At 39.3% G+C, this 24,375-nt stretch overlaps 1 protein-coding gene across 4 annotated transcripts in view; it reads left to right on the top strand.

Moving 5' to 3' along the window:
- Positions 1 to 24,375, top strand: part of AVEN (apoptosis and caspase activation inhibitor) — a 192,208-nt gene that overhangs the window by 38,572 nt on the left and 129,261 nt on the right. For all 4 annotated transcript variants that reach the window (XM_086322078.1, XM_086322077.1, XM_086322075.1 and 1 more), the window contains exon 2: positions 1,091 to 1,268. In XM_086322078.1, the coding sequence (XP_086178204.1) occupies positions 1,091 to 1,268 (178 nt within the window). The remainder of the gene's footprint in view (positions 1 to 1,090; positions 1,269 to 24,375) is intronic.

Raw genomic sequence — 24,375 nt, 5'->3', positions numbered from 1 at the left:
CTTATCATCCAGCTTCAGGAATCATCAATTATGCTCAGTTTATTTAATCTCTACCCACCAGTCCTCTCCACCTATGATTTTGAAGCAAATCCTACATCATATCTTTACATCAATAAATAGTTCAATATTTATTTCTAAAAGATAAAAATATTTAACAAATAATTGTATCATACCAAACAATAAGCAGATAAAATATTTCCTTAATATAAGAAAATACCTTGTTATTGTTCACATTTCTTCAGTGGTATTAGAAATGACTTTTTTTTTTTCTAGTTAAATTGTTTGATATGTATATTTGGTCATGTCATGCAGCCTGTGAAATCTTGGTTCCCTGACCAGGGATTGAACTCAGGCCATGGCAGTGAAAGCATCAATTCTTAACCACTGGTCTGCCAGAGAATTCCCACTAGTTATATTATTTGGATCAGAGTACAAATAAGTTCCCACAGTACAGTGGTTATGTGTCCATTGAGCTCTTTTAATCTATAGGTTTTTTTCCCCCTTCTCCCACCGTTTTCCCCTTGTAATTTATTTGTTGAAGAAACTAGACCTGTATCTTTTGTAATTTGTCACATTCTGCATTTTTCTGCATGCTCTCTCAATATTTTAATGCCCAAGACTGGAAACTATCGTCTGAAATGCATCTGAGCAGGGCTCCCATTTAAAGCTTATAAAATATACTTATGGGGTGTGTTTGTAAAATCTGTAAGTTGGAAGAAGTGATTTTTGCCTTTAAGTCTTTTGCCTGTGACTCTTACAGCCTTGATTATTTCAGTGAGAAATAACTCTTGAAATAGGATACATTCAGGTAGACTTTAGAGATTCAGTCACACAAATTTTAGGTAGGAACTCATCAGATTTCCTTTTGACAGCAAAATGAAAAGTTTGCCCAGAAAGCACAATGTATGATATAATGGGGTTCTCTTGAAATACTATTTAACGTTTTCAGAGAGCTTGGCTTATATAATGTACTCTTTATCGTGATACCTATGTACTGTGTTTTTGTTTTGTTTTTAAACACTTTATTGCTAAGGCGACTAAGGTCAAAATTTCTACTGCCAGCTTATCGATTTGTCTCTAATGATTGCAGATTGAAGATGACAGTGATGCAGAAACCTATGGAGAAGAGAATGAAGAACAGGGAAATTATTCTAAAAGGAAGATAGTCTCTAACTGGGATCGATATCAAGATACTGAAAAAGAAGTTGATAATGAAAGTGGAGAATCACAGAGGGGGACAGATTTCAGTGTTCTTCTCAGCTCTGCAGGTATGAATCCCAGTTCATACTACTTAGTGCTATGAAAGTTGCATGGACATTTATATTCCTTTTTAAATAGCATTTTAATAACTAGCATTCATTGTTTGGATTTTAAATCCAGGTAAAGGACAGTATCTAATGGTTTGCAAGGAAAAAGGGATATTTCTTTCAGTGGAAGCCTTGGGTTTCCACATACTGGTGTAGGATGACTGAAGTTCTGGTTGAAATGGGTAAAAGGCTTTATGGGAATGAAATACTAAACTGTGCCCCGCTAAACTGGATAGGCTGATTTCAGAGGAATAGGTACTTAATTTTATACAAAGCTTTATTATGTTTCTAGAATATATGTTCATTCTTCCTTCTTTTATAGCCAGGAATATACATACTAGTGGGTAGGCCCACTGAAGCCATGTGTACCTGAACACCACACTTTTTGTTTTTGAATAGTCTTCTTTATCAGTAAGGTGAAAAACTAATTACTTCTATGACCATCTGTTTAAGATTGACTCCCTGGAGTGATGCACAGCAGTGTGAAGCTGGAGAGTGGTGACAGGAAATGGAGCAAAGCTGGTTGTATAGAAGGCCATTTGCTACCAGGCTATGGCCTAAGAACTGAAGTGACGAATGACGGATAGACTTGTGGTTTTCAGGAGTTAGTGCTCATATTGATCAATATCTTGATTGTGGTGGTGAACACACAAACTTACACACACACTCATAATACATACAAGTGAGCACAAATAAGACAGGGGAAGTCTGAATAAGATTGGATTCTATGTCAAATGTCAATTCCTGAGTGGCATATTCCACTATATAGTTTTGAAAAATGTTATCATTGGGGCCAACTGTATAGGAGATCTTGCTGTATTATTTCTTATAACTATGTGAATTTATAATTGCCTCAAAAAATTTCCAGATTAAAAAAAGTAAAGGATGAAGCCGTGAGAAGCAGAGAAATAAAATGACAGTAGTGTTTTCAGATAGTTGGTTTTGAATTCCCTCTTCTTCCCAGCTTTTATGTTGCAGTTAAGTTGTACACTTTTTTTTCTCATCTACCTGTATTTTTAAATGCCTGTACCAAACTAAGAATCATAAAGTGAATTCTCTTCTAACTTAATAGAAGAAACCCTTTGAGTAGGAAAGGAAGAGGTAAGGGGAGAGAGAATTAGATATGAATAGAACAGACGGAGAAGGCGATGGCACCCCACTCCAGTACTCTTGCCTGGAAAATCCCATGGACGGAAGAGCCTGGTAGGCTGCAGTCCATGGGGTTGCTAAGAGTCGGACACGACCGAGTGACTTCACTGTCACTTTTCACTTTCATGCATTGGAGAAGGAAATGGCAACCCACTCCAGTGTTCTTGCCTGGAGAATCCCAGGGACGGGGGAGCCTGGTGGGCTGCCGTCTATGGGGTCGCACAGAGTTGGACATGACTGAAGCAACTTAGCAGCAGCAGGAGAACAGATTCAGCCTGGGGTCATTATGTTTATGCCAATAGCATCACCCTTTTGTGTGGTTAGTGGCATCCAACTTGCTGACTGTTCAGTGATGGGTTTTTCGCCACTCAGATGGGTGTTTCCTTCTTCTTGTCTGCATTTTGGCCAGTTATGGATTTATAAGCTCTTTTCTTCAAATAGGAGAAAGGTGAAATGTGAGCTGGTCAGTTTCAGTTCTTAATCAGCTGCTTTGCTAAAAGATTTAGGGGGGAAATTGAAGTACTGCAATAAAGTTAACATGTGGACTCCCTACCAGTGGATTTGACTAAATCACTTGTGTAGTCAGTTACTAGGACACTATCTGGCAATAAATTATACTGTATAAATGTTTGAAGGCAATTCAGAATTCTAGTCTAACCCAACTCTTATGTGCATTGGCTTATGATTTTGGTGACTTATTTTAGTGTTTTATTTATAACTTAAAGCTTGGCATGGTTTGGGTCTCATATGTATTTTTCTTATAGCCTGTCTCTGCTTACTGATTTCCTGAGTGGCTTGTTTATCTGTAATTAGTTTCTTGGGAAATCACAGCCATCCCATCTTGATATGTGCTTACATTTCTTCCCCACTCTGCTGCCAATTCTATCATTTTCTTTTCACTGCAGCATAAGCCTGAGAAGAGCTGCCATGCTTTCTTCCTCTCTGGTGGGGATAGGGCTATGTTGGTTTACTTTTGAGAAGTGGAGTTCATTCTGTAATCATAAAACATTAAGAATGTCCTATAGACAGGCTGACCATATTCCTTAGAATGATTGTGACTTTTAATATACTGTCCTAGTTTGTATAAATACATTTATAACTCAGAAAAAATATCACAGACGTTCACATCATGAACTTTCCTAGATACTGACACATTGCTCTCCAAAGAGGAGACAAGCTGAACTTCCTAGTTTTTGCCAATATGTAGAGCTGTTAAACCTTTTTTCTTTTTCTTTTGGCCAATTGATTGAGTGGTATCTAGTTGAGATTTCTTCAACAATTATTGGAGCACCCACCATTTCCAGGTACCATTTCAGAGGATGAGCATACAGAAGTGAAACAGAACAGACACAAACACCTGCCTCGTGGAGTTAACATTCTAGAGGGTGGAGACGCACAATAAAGAAAAGGAAACTGTATAAGATATTAAATGGCTACAATTAGGATAGAAATGAAGTGAGGAGGGGCTGTTACCATTTTATAAAGGTGGCCAGAGAAAGTCATATGGATAAGATGACGTTTGAATAAAAACCTGAAGAAGGGCAGGCATTGAGGATGTGTGTGGGAAGAGTGTTCCAGGCAGAGAGAGGAGCAAGTTCAAAGGCTCTGAGATAGGAGTAAAGGAAATAACACAGAGGCAGCATGGCTGGAGCAAAGTAAGCAGGTAGGCATCGAAGTCAGAGAGGTGTCACTTGACCAGATCCCATAGAAGCTTATAGACCGTTATAAAAATGTTGGCTTTTATTCTGAGTGAAATGTGTAACCAGTGGAGGGTTTTGAAGAGAAGAGTGATACAGCTCACTCTTGTTTTAACAGGTCAGTCTATCTGCTGAGTTGGAAAAGCCTGAAGACAGGTGAGGGAAGGAGCAGGTAGACCAGAGAGGGTACTGCAATAAAGCTGTTCCTCAGTACCCATGGGAGATTGGTTCCAGCACCTTTAGCAGATACCAACATCTGCAGATGCTCAAGCTCCTTACGTAACAGTCAGCTGTCTGTTTCTGTGGTGTAGTAGGTGGTATGCAGCCCAGTCAAGTCTCTGTTTCCGTGGACTCAGCATCTGCAGATTTCCATCTGTGGATGAGGAACCTGCGGATATGGAAGGCCGACTGTCATGCAGACAGGCTTTGATGGTGGCGGGGGCAAGGGGTGGGAGCTGTGGAGGTGGTGAAACATGGTGGAGTTTTGGATCTATTTTGGAAGGAATGCTTCCCAGGTGGCGCTAGTGATAAAGAACTCGCCTGCCAGTGCAGGAGATGTAAGAGACATGGATTCAATTCCTGGGTCAGGAAGATCCCCTGGAGGAGAGCATGGCAGCCCTCGCCAGGATTCTTGCCTGGAGAATCCCATGGACAGAGGAGCCTGGCAGGCTACAGTCCATAGGATTGCAAAGAGCCAGGCATGACTGAAGTGACTTCACGTGCAGAGCAAGCACAAATGTAGGGTATGAGATTGGACTTGCAAATGTGGGTATGAGATGAAAAGATGCATAAAGATGATGCCAAGATTCTGGCCTGAACAGCTAGAAGAAGGGGGTTAACATTAACTGAGATGGATAAAACTGTAGGAGGTTCTCAGTTTACATGTGTTAAAAGTGAGATGCCAGTTAGACATCTGTATTAGTCAGAATCCTGTAGGAAATAGATGGTACACTCAGTATAATTATAAGGCAGTTTTAACAAAGGAATCACTTACAAAGATGTGGGTAGGATGTAGAGGAAACACAAAGACAGTACGATGTTGGGAGGGCGGGTAAAGACAGAGATGTTAACATCCCTGTTACTAGAACGCTGAAGGAGAGCGTCATGTGAGATGTTTACCTTGAGAGGATGAATCACCTTGGTCAAAAGATGTAGCCAGCAAAGGTGGCTCCACCAGGAGAAGGACAGGGCGATAAGTACTCCGGTCTTAGACTCCTTTTTTCCTCCATTGTCCTGCCACGGCTTCCCATAAGCCTAACCTACTGAAAGTCAGAAGACGAGGAAAACCTGTAGCTGTGATCTGTATAGACCAACCTCTGGGCAGAACAGGAAGACCAGTGGAGACTGAATCTGGACTGAAGCACAGCACCCGACAGGAAATGCTGGAAATGTCAAGTGGGGTGTTGGATGAAGGTGTCTGGAGTTCAGGACCCAGGTTTGGATAGGAGATTCACATGTGGGTGAAGCCAGCCTGTAGATGGTGTTGAAAGTCACAAGAACGTGTGAGATGTCCAAGGGAATTACTGGCTAGAAAGGTACTGAGCACTGGGTACCACAGTGTCTAGTGGTTACGGATGAGAAAAAACTAGCAAAGGGGAATGAACATATTTCCAAGAAAAAAGAGGGGTCAGTGTCAAATGCAGCTGATGACAAGCAAGAATTGACAGCTGAATTTACTAGTGATCTTAGCTAAAGCAGTTTTACTGGAGTGGTGGGATAAACTCTTCTTGCATTTAATAAGAATATGGAAGGAGAGACATGTCAGAGAAAGTATAAACAACTATTAATATTGAGTTTTGTTCTAAAGGGAAGGAGAGTTATGGGCTGATGGGGGAAGTGGATCAAAACGTATTTTTTTAAACATGGGAGAAGTAATTCAATGTTTACTGGTTGATAAAAACATCCAGAAAAGAGGTAAAAAATAATCTGAGAAGAGATGAGAATTGAGGATCTGTGTTCTTTGGTCTCCATGAGATGATGGAATCATTTGTAGAGATGGAGTTGATTGCCCACTGCTAGGGGCTTGGGCAGTTTTTCAACTGTGATTGGAGGATACTCAGACTTCCCAGGTGGCGCTAGTGGTAAAGAACCCACCTGCCAGTGCAGGAGACAGAAGAGATGTTCCATCCCGGGGTTGGGAAGATCCCCTGAAGAAGGGCATGGCAACCCATTTCAGTATTCTCGTCTGGAGAATCCCATGGAGAGAGGAGCCTGCTTGGCTACAGTCCATAGGGTCACAAAACTTCAGACATGACTGAAGCGACTCAGCACACACACACACATGCGTGCACACACACATAATATTTAGGTAGTTGGATAGATGTGACGGGGGTTTGAGGAAACTCTCTTCTGGTTCTTTGTTTTCTTAGTGAAATAAGAAAGCTGTAAGTGAGAGTCAGAGAGGAGATACTGGAAATGTGAGGAGAGGGTAGAAGTTAAGAGAGAGTTATCTATAGGAAAAGAAACATCATGGTTGCCAAAAAGAGAAAGGAGGGGAGGGTAAATTAGGAGCATGGGATTAACAGATACACACTACTTTATATAAAATAGAAAAACAATAGGATCCCACTGTATAGCACAGGGAACTAGATTCAATATCTTATTCAGTAATGAAAAATAATCTGAAAAGTAAAACTGAATCACTTTGTTGTATATCTGAAATAACACAGTACTGTAAATCAACTACATTTCAATAATAAAAAATACTAAAAAAAGCAGCACATAGTAGACCAGGGTGTAGGAACTTGAATGAAATAGGAAAATGTGGTATGGTTGCTGAGAGCTAATGGAGGCCCACTGGAGGTTGATGGTCATGAGTTTAAGGTGAGAAAGGGTATGTTTCCTCCCATTTACCTTCTGTTGTATGGGTGCAAGTATATATAACTGAAGTATACAATACCTCAGTGGGATTCTATTCATATAAAGTTCAAACAGGAGGAAAAAGAAGTAAATAGTGTTGTTTAGGGATGCATGTTTAAACGGTAAAATGAAAATCAAGGAAATGATTATTATAAAAATCAGGACTGTGGTCACCTCCAGTGGAGAGATAAGGGGTAATAACTGGGGAAGGGTGTGTAGTGGGTGTGGGGAGTGGGGATGAGGGAAATGGCTCTGCTGATGGCTGAATTCTGTTTCTTGATCTGGATAGTAGTTACTTATGTTTGTTTAATAATTCTTTAAATTGTGTATATGTATTGCTTATGTATCTCTCTATATAAGGAAATGGCAACCCACTCCAGTGTTCTTGACTGGAGAACCCCAGGGACGGGGGAGCCTGATGGGCTGCTGTCTGTGGGGTCGCACAGAGTCGGACACGACTGAAGCAACTTAGCAGCAGCAACATATAAGGAAAAAAGTCTAAAAGTGGATTTCTTATGGTAGAATTTCAGATACTACCACAGACCAAAAGAAGCCTTTTGAGAGAGGCAGGCTGTTTTTGCACCTTCAACTTGTGTGTTCGACGTGCAGGTGCTTTCTGCTTTGAGTTTCTGGCCAGGGGCTCTGGCGTCCCATTTTTACAAAGGGACGATATGGGAAGGGGACTAGCTTGCTTGAAGTCCTACTCTTTCTGATAGGATTGGGAGCCTTCAGATACCTTTTTAGTACTCTTTCTGTAAGCCTTCAGCTTATAGCTAATCATGCTTTTAGCTCTTCTTTTTGAACAATATCCTTGCAATTCTAAGTTATATTTTAAAAGTTTTAAAAAGGGTACCATGCTCTCACATTGACACATGAAAACTGAGATCTTTAAGCAATTTTTCTGCCTTCTCTTTTTTTTCCCCCCAAATGGTGAGTTATTAAAATCATGCCATATGCTTTTTTTTTTTTTTCTCATTTAAGATGCCTCTGATAACAGAGTTAGAAAACTGTTTACAGTGTGAACAGGATGCACTGGGGCAATATTGAAGATAAACATGAGAAAACCAATCTTTTATGTGCAAGTCTATAAGCTGTTTAAGTGGAACAAATAAAAAGGAAATGATTAGACTACAGTTTAGTCAGCACAGCTGTCTAGGCATGTTTTTATTTGAAGCTATTACAGGAAAAGCCTGTCTATCCTATGGATGGGATGCTGCCTGATTCATGGGTCATTGAATAAAACCAATTTAGACCTTCATAAAAAGCTACTACTATCTTATCTTCCTCATAATTTTATGAAAGTTCATTTTGGGGGGGAGGTTTTAATTATAATGATATTTGATTTCTTTGCCTCTATATCCTCTTGCCAGCAGTTAGACCAAAAAGGAAAAGGCTGTCATTCTGGCACCTGTATTTTTTAATTAAACTTGGAACTTTTTTTTCCGTGAAGCAGCAAGATAGTTGAGTTGTATTTGACCTCCTTGATTCAGTTCTCTTGTTTTTCTCTTTTTATTTGGTATGTATTTTATTAGTTTCTGCTAATACATTCTCATATTACAAAGGCAACTTAGTGGAAAAACTCTTCTTTGCTGTTTGAATCATTTGAAGTAACACAAGCAGAACTATACATTAAAACAGTCTTTATTTGAACAACAGAAACAAAAACGTTAAACCATGGAAGCAAAAAGGTCTTTTCCTTTCTCTTAGCTGGACACTGAATTGGGTCTAATTTGATTTTCTTTTTTTTTTCCAAACCTCCAAAGATAGAAGCAGCTGAATACCTAGAAATGTGTTTGCTACCCTACTGGTCTCCTGCACCATTGTATTTTCTGTTGTTTTGATTGAGGCTCTTTGTTTTTACTGGTCCAGCTGCCTCATTTTTATCATGTACACCATCGCTATCAGTTTTCATTTCCTTGCTTTGAGACTACTTTTCTTTCGACAGATGCAGCCTATGCTGCTTTAATTCCTTTTCCTTTAAGTCTGTGACCTTTTGATTCCATTTGTTGAGGGATTCTGGTTGGTGCACCATGATTTTTTCAGGGCTGTGTTTTGTACCTCTGCTCGTACTCCTCATCTCTCTCTTTTGTTCTCTAATTGGAGTTACCATTATTGGCTTCTTCAGCCATATCTATTATTTCTATTGCTTTCTCATGAAATAGAATTATATCTCTCTTTTTCACCTTTGATAAAGTCTATCCACGTTATTTCTTTACAATTTGAGAAGAGGAAGTCTTGATCTTCTCTGGGTCAGATCATCTAAGTCATCCATAAAATTTCAGAAAACACCCAATCTTTTATTGTGGAGATTTCATTTCAGCGTTTACAGCACCGTCTTTTTCCCTCTTGTTTAGGCCTTAATTTAGCTTATGATTTATTTTGCCTTCTTTCTCTCCTTTATTTTTTTTTTGCAAATTAATCTTCCTTGAAAAGCATTAGATGATCTGTCTTTATACTTTTGATCAAAGGTCTCTAAACTTTTTAGCAAAATCAGACACTACAATATAAATTCTTAAATGCTTTGTAAATGTGTTTCTCATTTGAATACTTTGTGCTTGCCCTTTATCTACTAATATTTCTTTTGTCACCATAGGTTGTGCCAGTTGAGAATCCTTTTATAAATGGATCTGTTTTTACATTATTTTTTATAGTTAACAGTCATCAGACATTTTATACTCATCAGAAGGAGTTTTACATGGAGAGCTTCTGATTTTAGGTTTATCTTTATTTTCATGAGTTCTGACTTTGACTTTCTTAGTATTTCTATTATAAGTTTGTAGGCATTTTAACCTGTTGAATTTTATTATCTCCAGAGGTACCCAGCTTTCATCCAGTTTGATCTGTTCCTTAAAAAATCTATCTCATGGCAAATTAAAGTCATTCAAATAACACTTGGTTTGCTGGCGGGTTTTGGTCCCAGAGCAGCCATTTCTTTACCAGCACTGTTTTCGGCTCTATTGGCTGTCTTTCTGAGCCTAGTCCTTCAGAGCTTAGCTGTAGGGTCCACTGGCAGAGACCACAGTGTCTCAAGTTCATTTTTTACCTACACTGTTAGATAAATTATTCTTACTAGAAATCTTAATGAGAGCACATTATTGAATCTTTTTGGACTTTACTTGTATTCCAGATACTGTTCTGGTTGATAAATGTCTAACTGTCTGCATCATCAAGTCTGCGTGTTATATTCTAACAGCATCTGGCACGTTCCTTTTGACTCTCCTGTCTACCCTGTCAGTCTCTTTATTCTTGGGGACTGATACTTCCCTTTAAAAAATTACCATCGTATAAAGGAGGCTTTTGGAAAATAGCAAATAAATGCCCATGATCAATGTCATAATTAAGTGGAAGTTGATAAATTTCTTTACTTGCTCTAGAAAGATTTGAAAAGAATTATTTTGGTATAAGCCTTTAGTGAAAGTCAGAGTAGAACCTCTTCTAATATAAAAAGCATGGAACATGAATTTAAAGCTAAGAGAAGGGCAGATATAACCACAGGATTGTGATAACAAAGTTCTCTGTTTCAATAAGTATACCTGAAGTGTCATGTGTATTTTGGTTGTAGAATAGAAGTCCATTGAATTGATGGATGTCAGCTGAACTGTCTTGGTTCTGGTTGTTACTTATTAACTACATACTCTGGAGGGAGTGAAACTCTGGGAACTTCCTTTTTTATTTTTATTAAACTGTGAATTAGAAATAATACCTGCCTTGCTTTAATCCAAATTGGTTGCAGGGATCATGTAGAATTTTAGACTATAAAGTGGTATAAAAAGCTAAGAATTATTTTATAGACAAAGACAAGCAAACTGTTGGAGTAGAATATATCGTATAAGTGTGATGGTTGAGAAAAGCTAGTTTCGTGTTTGAAGTCGGGCCATTAACATAGGAGCATCATTAAAATAACAGCACGATATGACACACATAATTAGAATGTAAAACACAGTGACCATTAGTTTGTTTTCTCTCTTAAGGGATTTGTCGACCTCTTTCAGTCTCTAAAACTACAGAGAGGACACAGGGAACTTGAAAGATGATTAAAAATGGGAAAAACTGGATTTCTGATTAAAGGTTTGTGATGCTAAGAAGTCTGAGAAGTGATTTAAAAATTATGTCATATGTGTTCCAGCCCCTAAAGACAGTGGAAAAAAGCCAAATGTGCTCAACTAAAATGTCAGGGAGATGGAAACTTATGTGTATTTTGTATATGAAATGTTAACTAGGCATGTAAGGGAGAGTTGTAGAATTGTTTTAATGGGAAACGTTTCAATATGGGTATGGTTTCATTTGACTGGGATGGATTCAACAATGGTCTTTCCTGTTGCACAGGGACAGGCAAGGTGATTTATCAAGGAATATTATTGTACTTTTTATTTAAAAAAATTTTTTTGGCTGACCACAGGGCTTGCCAGGATATCAGTTCTCCAACCACAGATTGAATCTGGGCCATGGCAGTGAAAGTGCTGAATCCTAACCACTAGACCATCAGGGAACTCCCAAGAAATTTTTTTTAACCCTATAATTTTGTTCTCCTGGCTTCTTTAAATTTTGCAAAGTTTCTATAGCATTTTACCCAAGTGCATTAAGTTAACACATCCAGCATTCTCGGAAGAGTTAGGCTTAAAATAAATAAGCAAGAGATGTATGTGTAAATGGATCCCTGTGGCCGTTAGTGACCCTGTGACAGCAAAAGACCTTAAGCTAACAAGCTGATGGCAATAAGTACTACCATTTCCTGGGTACCTACCAGGTGAAGGCTCTGTATAAGCCGTGATACAAAGGCTTTTTTCAGTATCATTGATTTGAAACTGTTACTATAGGATAGATTTCATTATCTCTAGATGTGTTAAAATGAAGTCTTAAAAAACAGTGTTAAATATGTACAACATTCACATGTAACCGAATAAGGATTAATCTTATGCCTGGCTTCAGAGTTGGTATCTTTCCCATTTGATACTGTCCATTAAAATCTACATATATATCATTAAGATACACATTCTCTTGTATGTTTGTTTCTGCAAAAGGAAGCTTTATTGTTTACACCTGGTCTGCAGCTTGGGAGAGGGTTTGTGGCTGGTTAAGAAGTTAAAGGCAGAGACTCCGGCTGAAGTCCGGAGGCCAGGGAGCCGCAGCAAGTCTTCAGAAGGTGCTGCTCCTGGATGCTTCTAGTCATGCTTAAGGGTGAGCATTTCAAAGAGGTCTCACCCAGCCCTGCCTCAGGCTGGCCTGAGGAGTTTGTCAGGTGGTTGTCCTTCTTGATGAACTTCACCTTGTGATCCAGGAAACATTTCTTCAGGAAGTCAGGTGGGCATCTCTGTGGGCAGAACCCAGGACTTGCAGATTCACAGCAGGACCTGATTCAGGGTTTCCTCTGGGCTCAAGATCTCTTCCTTGGCACCAAGGCTGTGACCCCACTCATCTTGAGGCAGCTTCGGCATGTCCCAGAAGAAGACTCAGCCACAGCCCTAATTTCTAATCTTCTAGAGATGTATGGCACCATTGCATTTTCCCAGTACCTCTGGCTGCCACACTTTTGCAGTTGGAATGGAAGCCCAGAGAGAGAGATGTACAGGAAGCCCGCAGATGCAGGTTGACCAGGTGGGTGATTGCAGCTTTGACCTTTTCGGAATAATTCTGGTGAATCTGGGAGCTCATGGTTGACTGGGGACAAGGAGCCAACCACAAAACTGGTATTAATTGTTGTTGGAAGCAAGGGGTGGCGTGGAGATGGTCTTGGGGGCTGCAGCTGAAGAGGGGATTGGAGGAAGATCAGAGGCTGGAGAATGGGGACGAATCTTGGGTCTGTCCCACCCATCACTGCTGAGGCAAGAGACAGATCCAAGCACTCCCTAGTGCTATCGATTCTTTTGTTGTTTTTTAAAGTCAATATCATAAATGAATTTGCTGGGAAAAAACTTCAAATGTACCTTTTCCAGTTGAAAGGTGGTGACATAAATCAAAAGATTAGAACACATACAGGATACCACATTGTATATTCTTAGTGTATTGTCATACTTAAAGAGAATGGGAGGAATGCTTCCACGTGATTTGTTACATTGGTCTTAGCATTTTCAGTTACCGAAGAATGGAACTGATGCTGATGAAATATCAATATGTCCTGCTTCATTCACTTGCTGAGTGTGATGTGCATTCCACGAATAGTGAGGATGTCTACTTACTGCTTTTCATAATCTGTGGTGAGAATTACTTTTGGAAATAAAACCTGTGTCTTACGTATTTCATTGGCACTTGCGAAAGGGACTTATAGTCTCTTGGTCATTGTTTATCATCCCTTAAATACTGCATCCTGTGTATTTGTACATGGAGGGAAATATTTCATTTTTAATAATGATACTGCTAGTCTCTTAAAATCACGAAGTTAGAGAACTTTTTTCCTTCATCTATTCATCTGTTATTTACTAGTGAAGTAGATAGTTTTTGTGGTTTCAGTGTTTCCCTTGAGAATCACAGGGTGTGATTTACTGCGTCAGTGGTCCATACATTTGGTACTACATTTTGTCTTCTTTAAGAACTGTAGCCCTGGGAAGATAGTCTTCAATGAAAAGCGACTTACTTTGTAGCCTAGCATAAATCTATTCCAACAAGTGAGGAAGGTGGTAAAGTTGCAGAATATCTTACATGTGGATTTATTTAATACTAAATGATATGAAGACCCATTTATTTATTTGTCTTAAACAATAGAAATTTATTCTTTGATAATTATGGAGGCTAGAAGTCTAAAATCAGCTTATCAGCAGGACTGTATTCCCTCTGAACGCTCTAGGAAAAAATAGTTCCATGTCTCTTCCAGTTTCTGATGGTTCCAGATGTTCCTTGGCTTGTGGGAACATCACTCCAACCTCAGATCCTGTCCTCCCTTAGTTGCTCAGTTGTGTCCTGCCCCTACTACTGCTGCTAAGTCACTTCAGTCATGTCCGACTCTGTGTGACCCCATCCCTGGGATTCTCCAGGCAAGAACACTGGAGTGGGTTGCCATTTCCTTCTCCAATGCGTGAAAGTGAAAAGTGAAAGGGAAGTCGCTCAGTCATGTCCGACTCTTAGCGACCCCATGGACTGCAGCCTACCAGGCTCCTCCGCCCATGGGATTTTCCAGGCAAGAGTACTGGAGTGGGGTGCCATTGCCTTCTCCGTAGTTGTGTCCTACTCTCTGCAATCCCTTGGACTGTAGCCCGCTGGGCTCCACTGATCATGGGATTCTCCAGGCAAGAATACTGGAGTGAGTTGCTATTCCCTTTTCCAGGGGATCTTCTCAACCCAGGAATTGAACCCAGGTCTCCTGCATTGCAGGCAGATTCTTTACCATTTGAGCTATAGGGAAGCCTGCCATCTTCACTTAAGGCCCAATTATTAATTTTTGATATTTTAATTTTCTAATACTACTTAGATTTTTCAGAAGAGTTGCAATAATATCCTTCACCTAGCTTTCTCTAATGTTAAATAACATCTTAAACATAGTACCTTTATCAAAATTAAGAAAATCACATTGGCATACAACAGACTTCATTTGAATTCCCCTGTTTTCTCCCCACTGATGTTTTTTCTTTGTTCTAAAGCAGGGTACCACATTGCATTTATTTATCTCCTTAGTCTCCTGGAGTTTGTGACAGTCTTTCAGTCTTTTCTGGACTTGATACTTTTGAAGAATAATGGTTAGGGATTTTGTAGCATGTTTAATTTGGGTTTTTCTGATGTTGACTCATGATTAGACTGAGGTTATGGATTTTGGAGGGGATACCACAGAGGCGATGTGCCTTTCTTGTTGGCATACATGATTCATTGTAGTACTACTGATAGTGTTGACTCTGATCCCTTGATGAAGATGGTATTTGTCAGGTTTCTCCACTGTCAAATTACTTCCTACTCTGATCATTGAGTCCTACTCACTCCCTAGGGAATGGGAATTAAGCTTTACCTACTCAGGAGGAGTATCAGCTTGTGGGCATATGTTAAAAAATGAAGTAAATAACATCTTGGGGGAAATATTTTGAGGCTGTGCAAATGTTCTTTTTCTCTTTAAAGCCTCAGGGGAACCAGTTTTATCAGAATGAGGCTGAGAGTTGCCTGGGATAAGCAGGAATGCTATAATACTGAATAGTTGACTTTTTCAATTTATTTATGCTTTATTGCAGAGCTATCTGTTATGTAAATGGTGCTATTCTGGTGTCATTGATCTTTCTGTCAATTTCTTTGAAGAATGGAAGTATTTATATTCACTGAGTGGGGTGAATGAGGGTACATCTGTTAAACAAGGTTAAAACATCAACAATTGATTTTAATTTCTTCATTAATCAGTTACAAAATGTTTATTTATCTCTAAGAATGTGTTGGCTCCCAAGTAAGGTACATATGTATGTGTATGTATATGTATGTGTATGTATAAATATATATAATATATATATATATAAATATATATAGATGTAAGGCAGGCAGATTATTTACCACTGAGCCACCTGGGAAAGCCATATGTGTGTATATGTAATATATGTGTTTATATATGTGTATGTGTATATGTGTGTGTGTATGAACAGCTTCATTCCAAAGGACATGTATACATGTCTAAAATCCATTGGTCAGAAAACTTCATTTAAAGGATAGATATATAAGTATAACTGAATCACTGTGATGTACGCCTGAAAATAACACAACATTGTAAATCAACTACAGTTTAAAGAAAACTTCGTTTAATGTTGAACTTCTTATGCAAGAGACAGGCATGGTATCCCATGCAATTTGGAGGTGTCATGTTTCGAAAGCTACCCTAGCAGAAGTTGACAAATGAGAAAGAGGCATGTTTCACTGAGCCAGTATATACCACCTATATGGCTGATCTTCCATGGAAGTGGGAGTAATTCTAGGGAAGACTTGTTGCCCCTGGGGTGCTGTCCAGACAGGGGCTGATCCAGAGAGATACTGTGGTTAAGGTTGATAAGGTAGATTTTGATAAGGGGAAAAAATCATGACATTCTGATGTATGATATAACCATTTATTTGTTACTGCTATTCTCAGCAGTCCCATAATCTGAATGCATTCTTGCTTAGATATTTGAGTAAGAGAAAATTGGAATAGTAGTATTTGATACAGTGCTAGATATGGGAAAGGACTTACAGCATTTAAAAAAATTTGTAAGATCTTAAGAAAAATATGAATACGATTTGGCAGTGATGATTTAACAGCAGTCCATCATATTGAATCTGACCATTAGACTGAAATTTGGTCTTTTAAGCAGGTTACTGCTTTGCTCCAGAATAATTTTAGTGATGAGCTATTGTCAGAAATACTTTGATTTATTTTCTTCTTTGCAGAGCACAGCATTTCTCATTCTTGGTGTCATCAGAGTAGGGATTGGATAAGAGGGGGTACCAGGAATTTGCAATGGAGAGGGCAACATTGCTGTGAAATGTATTGGGGCTATTTCATACTAACTTATGTTGAGTAACAATAACTGCCTTAATTTGAGGTCAAGGAGGTAGATGCAGTACATGTGTGTGCGCTAAGTTGCTTCAGTCGTGTCTGACTCTTTGTGACCTCATGGACTGTAGCCTGCTAGGCTCCTCTGTCCATGGGATTCTCCAGGCAAGAATATTGGAGTGAGTTGCCATGCCTTCCTCCAGGGAATCTTCCCACCCAGGGATCAAACCTGTGTTTCTTATGTCTGCTGCATTGGCAGGCAGGTTCTTTGCCACTGGCATAATCCTGGAAGCTCTAGATAAGGTATACACATAAACAAATGTGTTAAAATAATTATTTGTAGAGCACCTGGCTAGGTATTTGGTACTTTGTATACAATATTCTATTTAACTTCAAGATAACCCTGCAGGGTTAGTATTAGACCATTTTACAGATGTGACAAATTAAACTCAAGAAGTTAATTTGCCTAATGTCACATAACTGTTACATGATGGAACTGTAATGTAATTACCTGTCAGCTTGATTCCAAAACCCATCACTGTTCTTTATTGAACTCCTACCTTCTGACTCTGCGTTCAGGCCCTTTTTAGTATATTGTATAGAAATCAACAGTTAGAACTGGACATGGAACAACAGACTGGTTCCAAATAGGAAAAGGAGTACGTCAAGGCTGTATATCGTCACCCTGCTTATTTAACTTATATGCAGAGTACATCATGAGAAACGCTGGACTGGAAGAAACACAAGCTGGAATCAAGATTGCCGGGAGAAATATCAATAACCTCAGATATGCAGATGACACTGCCCTTATGGCAGAAAATGAAGAGGAACTCAAAAGCCTCTTGATGAAAGTGAAAGTGGAGACTGAAAAAGTTGGCTTAAAGCTCAATATTCAGAAAACGAAGATCATGGCATCCGGTCCCATCACTTCATGGGAAATAGATGGGGAAACAGTGGAAACAGTGTCAGACTTTCTTTTTCTGGGCTCCAAAATCACTGCAGATGGTGACTGCAGCCATAAAATTAAAAGACGCTTACTCCTTAGAAGGAAAGTTATGACCAACCTAGATAGCATATTCAAAAGCAGAGACATTACTTTGCCAACAAAGGTTCGTCTAGTCAAGGCTATGGTTTTTCCTGTGGTCATGTATGGATGTGAGAGTTGGACTGTGAAGAAGGCTGAGAGCCGAAGAATTGATGTTTTTGAACTGTGGTGTTGGAGAAGACTCTTGAGAGTCCCTTGAACTGCAAGGAGATCTAACCAGTCCATTCTGAAGGAGATCAGCCCTGGGATTTCTTTGGAAGGAATGATGCTAAAGCTGAAACTCCAGTACTTTGGCCACCTCATGCGAAGAGTTGACTCATTGGAAAAGACTCTGATGCTGGGAGGGATTGGGGGCAGGAGGAGAAGGGGACGACAGAGGATGAGATGGCTGGATGGCATAACTGACTCTATGGACGTGAGTCTGAGTGAACTCTGGGAGTTGGTGATGGACAGGGAGGCCTGGCGTGCTGCAGTTCATGGGGTCGCAAAGAGTTGGACATGACTGAGCGGCTGATCTGATCTGATCTGATAGAAATCAAGTCATTTCACGATCTGGGAATGGTTATATTCTGCGCCCCCTACCCGCACCGTAATAAAAAAAAGAAAAGGCAAAACAAAACTTTTAGCTACTTTTAAAAAGTTAGCTTTGTTGGATAGCTTGGTGCTTTTTTATCTGGTCATGAGAATGGAAACATGGCTCTTATTACCTGCTATTTGTTTCATTTATACTGAAAAATATGGAAAACTAAATAGGGATTTATTTCAACTATCTGACTTATTATGACAGAAGTAGTCTAGAGCTTTGATATGGAAATGAGTTTCTTGACTGCTGATAATTATCAACTCAAGCAAGAAGATAATTATGTTAACCCATGTGCTGTGTATGTGTAAGTGAAATTCATTTGATTCATTAGGAAAATTGACAAGGCATCATTATTGTTAATATTTTTCACATTATCCTTTTGGATTTCTTATTTAGACATCTTACCATAATTTTGAGAGAAAATCCAAAGGGATTGTTGCCAGGGCTTAGAGGAGTCGTAGAAAAAGTTGATTGTAATATTCATACATAAACTGGTCTACTGTAACCTCAGTAGACCATTGAACATTTTTGCAACTTGGTGATCCCTGTTTTTAAGTGTGAGCATACTTATTTGCAAAGCATTTCTGAATCCCAGGTTTGTCTTTGAGTTTTGATTGGAAGCTGTCATGATGTCATTTTTAGGGTAGACGAGTTATCTTAATGAGATCTGTATCTTTTCCCTTGGTCTTCCCTGGTGACTCAGTGGTAAAGAATCCGCCTACAATGTAGGAGATGAGGGTTCTATCCCTGGGTTGGGAAAATCCCCTGGAGAAGGAAATGACAACACACTCCAGTATTCTTGCCTAGGAAATTTCATGGACAGAGGAGCCTGGCGGGCTACAGTACAGGGGGTCACAAAAAAGTTAGTTATGACTTAGTGACTAAACAGCAGTCTTTTCCCTTACATTTTGAAGTCAGAATGATATGGCACATTAGTAGTTCTCATCATATTCTTAATGTTTTAATTTGCATATGATGTAAATGGAATTTGAGAACAGCTCATGGACTTGTCTATACCTCTGCTGAGAGCAGGAAGTGATTCTGGGGCTTTTTGCCTATATAGCTAATGAGAAATAGGACACTCTGAGGGACACGTTTTACCTTTACACCTCTGCCTCTTTTTTTCTCTGTGGCTCTTTCTTTTCTTTCCCATTTAAGTACTTGCCCAAGGCTTTTAGGTACTCGTTTATGCTTTGCCTGCTCTTGAGGTACCTCTCCCAGGAAGCCCATCCTTGCATATTTTGTATTCATATTTTGTGCTCATATCATATATGACCACTGGGCCACAGTTGGAGAAATGAGAGGGAGCGTTGCTTGAGAGGCAGTCCATTTGGAGCGTTCATGTGAGGGACCATGCCAGGACACTCTAACGTAAGAAAAACAACAGGTAAAGTGAAATCATTTTAGAGCAGGCTGCTGGGTGAGGTCTTGTCAAGTTAAGACATTCTCTGTGCACTGGTACTTGAAAGGTAAGCTGCTAACAAAAAGATATTATTAAATCCGGTTGTGTAGGAGTATGCATGTCTGTCAGCTATACAGTATAATTCCTAGAGAATTTGCTGTTCCTGATGTGACTTTAAAGCAATGTATCTTCATCTCTACCTGTTTGATTTTCTTGTGCCTCATCTCTACTATGTCTGGTTGCTATGAGCCATACTAGTTTACTAGGGGATCATTAAAAAAAATAGTACGAATTCAACCAGAATATCATGAACCTTTGCCCCTATTATTCTTATGCTCTTTTTTTTTTTTTAACACTCAAAATCATAGTGAAAAAGTGAGTTGTTTTGAAACCCAGAGAATAGAGATTTAAGAACTACCATTACACAATATTTTCAAGTATATAAACTTTCCCAAACATTCATATAGGATGAAAAAGAAACCCGGGATACCACATAAGCCAAAAAAATCCCATCTGTTGTCTGATTTGGGGCTGTGTGAAGTTGGACTGTGAAGAAGGCTGAGAGCCGAAGAATTGATGCCTTTGAACTGTGGTGTTGGAGAAGACTCTTGAGAGTCCCTTGGACTGCAAGGAGATCCAACCAGTCCATTCTGAAGGAGATCAGCCCTGGGATTTATTTGGAGGGAATGATGCTAAAGCTGAAACTCCAGTTCTTTGGCCACCTCATGCAAAGAGTTGACTCATTGGAAAAGACTCTGATGCTAGAGGGGATTGGGTGCAAGAGGAGAAGGGGACGACAGAGGATGAGATGGCTGGGTGGCATCACTGACTCGATGGACGTGAGTCTGAGTGAACTCCGGGAGTTGGTGATGGACAGGGAGGCCTGGCGTGCTGCGATTCATGGGGTCGCAAAGAGTCGGACACGACTGAGCGACTGAACTGAACTGAACTGTTCTGCTACCCCTTCTCTCTACTCCTGCCTGATACGAGTGCACATCTTTCTTCTGTGTCAGTTTTCCATGTCTGCTTTCATTAGACCTGAGACTTCAGTGTGAAGGCAAATATTACTACTACCTGGTTTCCATATTTGTGGTTTATATCCTTTTCATGTTTTTTGGGTGGAGGAACTGTATGAAAGGGAAAAAACAGACTGATTTCTGTTTTTCTCAGATCCTTTAAGGACCGATTTGTACAGTTTAATTTTCACTTTTTCCCCATTTTTAAAAATGTATTTCTTTTCCTTAAAAAAAAATTCATGAGAGCTCTCCTCTGTCTGCAAAAAATCTACCATATTCTAGTACTACAGTGTGTTCTGAGGTTTTTCAGGAAATGGTAATAATACATAAGAGCCACTTTGATCAGAATGACCAATCTATCTATATCAAATCTCTGCCCAGAGAGATTTTCTTCTCTCATCATCTACTCTGATCCCCCATTTTTTGGACCAGTTCATTTGTAGTTTTAAACAGGAGCAGTGAATTTTCAAAGTCTTTCTGATTGAAGCCTAGCTGCTTTAACAGAGAGGACTCACTTATCTGAAGATTTTATTATTGGAAACTTAGAGTTTAATAGAGCACCTGTGATTCTCCATTCATAGAGAGTTTCAAGGTTCAAAATCTCACAGAGCTATAGGGGCATAAAGGAAAATGTGCGTGGACCATCCTTTCTTTCAAAGTGTCCTTGAGGAGAGAGAACACATGCGTTGTGCTGGGTGAAGGCACTCGGCTGGGATACAACAGCCTGACTCTTAAGTATGCTGTTAGAGCCTCCTAATGAGAGATGAAGTGAATGTATAAAGTTGGAACTTGCTGTGATGTACAGTATTTGACGTGCTAGTGGATAAAGGCAGGAGAGAGTAGGAGCAGGAGGTGATGAGGAAAGGAGGGTTTGTCTGAAACTGTCTCATCTCCAGCATTTGTTGATACGTTACATTGGATCTTTCTATGATAATAGTGTATGAGAAGCAGTATTTTTTAATATTTGATCTTTATTTTATATTTGAGCATAGTGATTCCCAGTGTTGTGTTAGTTCCGTGTGTACAGCAAAGTGATTCTGTTAGACATATATCTGTTCTTTTTCAGATTCTTTTCACATAGAGATTGTTACAAAATACTGAGTAGAGTTCCCTGAGCTCTACAGTAGGTCCTGTTGCTTCTAACATTTAATATATAGTAGTGTGTGTATGTTAATCTCAAACTCCTAATTTATCCCACCCTCCACCTTTCCTCTTGAGAAACAGTATTTTTTAAGAGGTGAGAGTATTGGAGCTCGCTCCCAATTGTTATCCTGAAGGCAGGCTTCCTTGTCTCCCTGTAAGAAGTCTAGCCTTTATATTCTCTTTAAATGTGGTTATTGTGGTTTTTGTTTTATTTTCTTTCTAAAAAGGGGAGTATCTTGATTTTTATTCAAGTGAGGAGATGTATATTTTCAGTCTTCCTACCTCTTTGGTACCAACTTGAGTCAAACATGCATTTTTAAAAAAACACAGTATTAACCTTACCATATCTAGTTCATGCCTTTGTGACCACAAGTTGAGGTCATCTCTTTTCTACATAAGAAATCACTGTTGAGAGTCGGTTTCCTTCCCAGGGACCCTGTAATATTGATTATTTTACTTCTACCCAGGATATTACTGCACCACAGGAAGCTGACACAGCCGGGAGGTAAAAGAAACTGCCTATGATTCTGTTGTCTAGGACATTTATTTCAGAAGTTCAGCTGGTCGTCTGAGATAGGAAGGGTACAATAAATGAAGAAAAAATCTTTGTCTTGATGTTTACAGTTATTCAAAATGTTGTAATGAGGATAGTTCTGTAATAACTAGTTAAGTATCCATCTGATACTTAAAAACCTAAATAAAGATGTAGAATTATAACTAGCTCCTAATATGCTTATCTTAGAGAAAGCAGTTGTATTGCCAGCTGGAGTTTTTGTTCACAGACCTATTTATGAAGGGAACATAAAATATGATGCAAAGATGTCAAAACTTCATACTTGTTAAAGCTGGGTGGTAAGCACATGGGTGCTGGCCATTTGTTTGAAGTAATTCAAAGTAAAATATTAAAAACGGAATATCAAGAAAATATTTCAAAGTATTTTAAAACATTTTAGGGAAGAAGACGACATTGCTCGTGTAGAAGATTAGCTTCAAATAGGAATCACTTGAGATTTTGGAATAATAGTTGTGAGAATTCCTTAGTAAACAGGAAATCGTGCTGGAGATCGTCAGTAAATGGAAATGAATAAATTATTACATAACCAGTGTGTCACCATAGTTGAAACATGGAGGGATGGAGGGATGGAAAATGATATTTCCTCTTGGAAAAAAAGAGCTTGCTCTTATCCACTCTGTCCTGCTAGATAAAACATTTACTTATGTATTGTTTGCAGTTTAAATACTTAAGCCCTATCTCACTCTCAAAGTAAATTACAGAACCCACAAACCTGGAGTCAACTGAAGGCAACGAAAATGTCTGGCACAACCTTATAAATGAAAGAATATTATAAAGAAAGCTTCTTGGATTTCCAACAATTCGTTGCTTTTTACTCCTTTTGTGACAAATTATCACTCTTTGATTTCCATGCCTTCTTGATTGCAAATGATACAATTTTCTGAGATTTTGTGCATTTTAGTTACTTCTGGGATATCCTAGCCCCAATTACAGATGTTTAATCCTTGTTTATCAACTTGTAATTTGACTCCTTGTTCTTGGTTGCTTGATCACTGTTGAGACAACAGAATAATTGAGCAGCAGTCTGCATGTCTAGCCAGCACTGTTTTGTAACACGTGCCTTTTTGGGCTAGCGAAGGCTAGGACTTGACGTAACTCATTCCAGGAATTTTAGATAAAAGTGTTCGGCATTCGGCAGTCTCTATATGGGTTCAGCTATGTGTATTAAAATAAGGAGGAATGCTTTTGTGGATCCTCTAGATGGCAGAACAAATACAGCAAATATGCCTCAGGAACCTTTCCGAGAAGTGTGGGGAGGGGAGAGCAAGGAGAAATGGGGGACAGAGGGGACTTTCTAGCTAACAGAGCTCCAGGCTTTCTATCTCAACCCAGCAAGGGAAAATCCGCTTTCATATCTGAGATCTTGCTTGAAAGAATGCAACCCTGCTAAAAAATGATGGGGTAAAGTTAAAAACCTCAAGCTGTGCACACTAACATCAAACCACAGATTTCCTTGAGGATGAATGGATGCACCTGCCTGGTTATCCTGCCCATTTCTAGAGACTGTGGCTGACTCCATCCCAACACATATGCTGGTGAATTCTGAGTGATGCTGGCCTGCTTCCACACTCTTCTTAATTTCTATCAGAGAGGATCAGGTGCAACATAGATTTCAGCCTTTGTCCCTACTTTGAATGAGATCACCATTATTGGCATAGATTTAACAGATAGATGACAGTGGCTCTCAAACTCAGAAGACCTGATACCTATATAGATGCATTCCTCACACAGAGCACAGAATAAATGTAAGATTTGTAGGTATGCCACTTCCCCATTCTGATCTTTGAGTAGCAAGCTGATTGTAGTACTGCTTTAATTTCTTTTGCAAAATGCTTATCCCAGTTCTTCTGTAATCACCTTTTAATAGTAAGGTCAGTTCTTGGTCCCTTTGGACTGTTGATGAAGTCCTGAACCATAATATGGTATGACAGGTGTGATTGTTGGCTAGACACTGCAAGGAAATCAAACCAGTCAATCATAAAGGAAATCAGTCCTGAATATTCATTGAAAGGACTGATGCTGAAGCTGAAACTCCAATACTTTGGCCACTTGATGCGAAGAACTCACTCATTGGAAAAGACCCTGATGCTGGGAAAGATTGAAGGCGGGAGGAGAAGGGGACGACAGAGGATGACATGGTTGGATGGCATCACTGACTCGATGGACATGAGTT

The sequence above is a fragment of the Bos grunniens genome, chromosome 10, assembly GCF_055505025.1.
Source record: "Bos grunniens cultivar Pamir isolate PY7600 chromosome 10, Bosgru_T2T1.0, whole genome shotgun sequence".
Lineage (NCBI taxonomy): Eukaryota > Metazoa > Chordata > Mammalia > Artiodactyla > Bovidae > Bos > Bos grunniens.
Note: the sequence above shows the minus strand (reverse complement) of the source record. Positions and strands in the feature narration are given on the sequence as shown.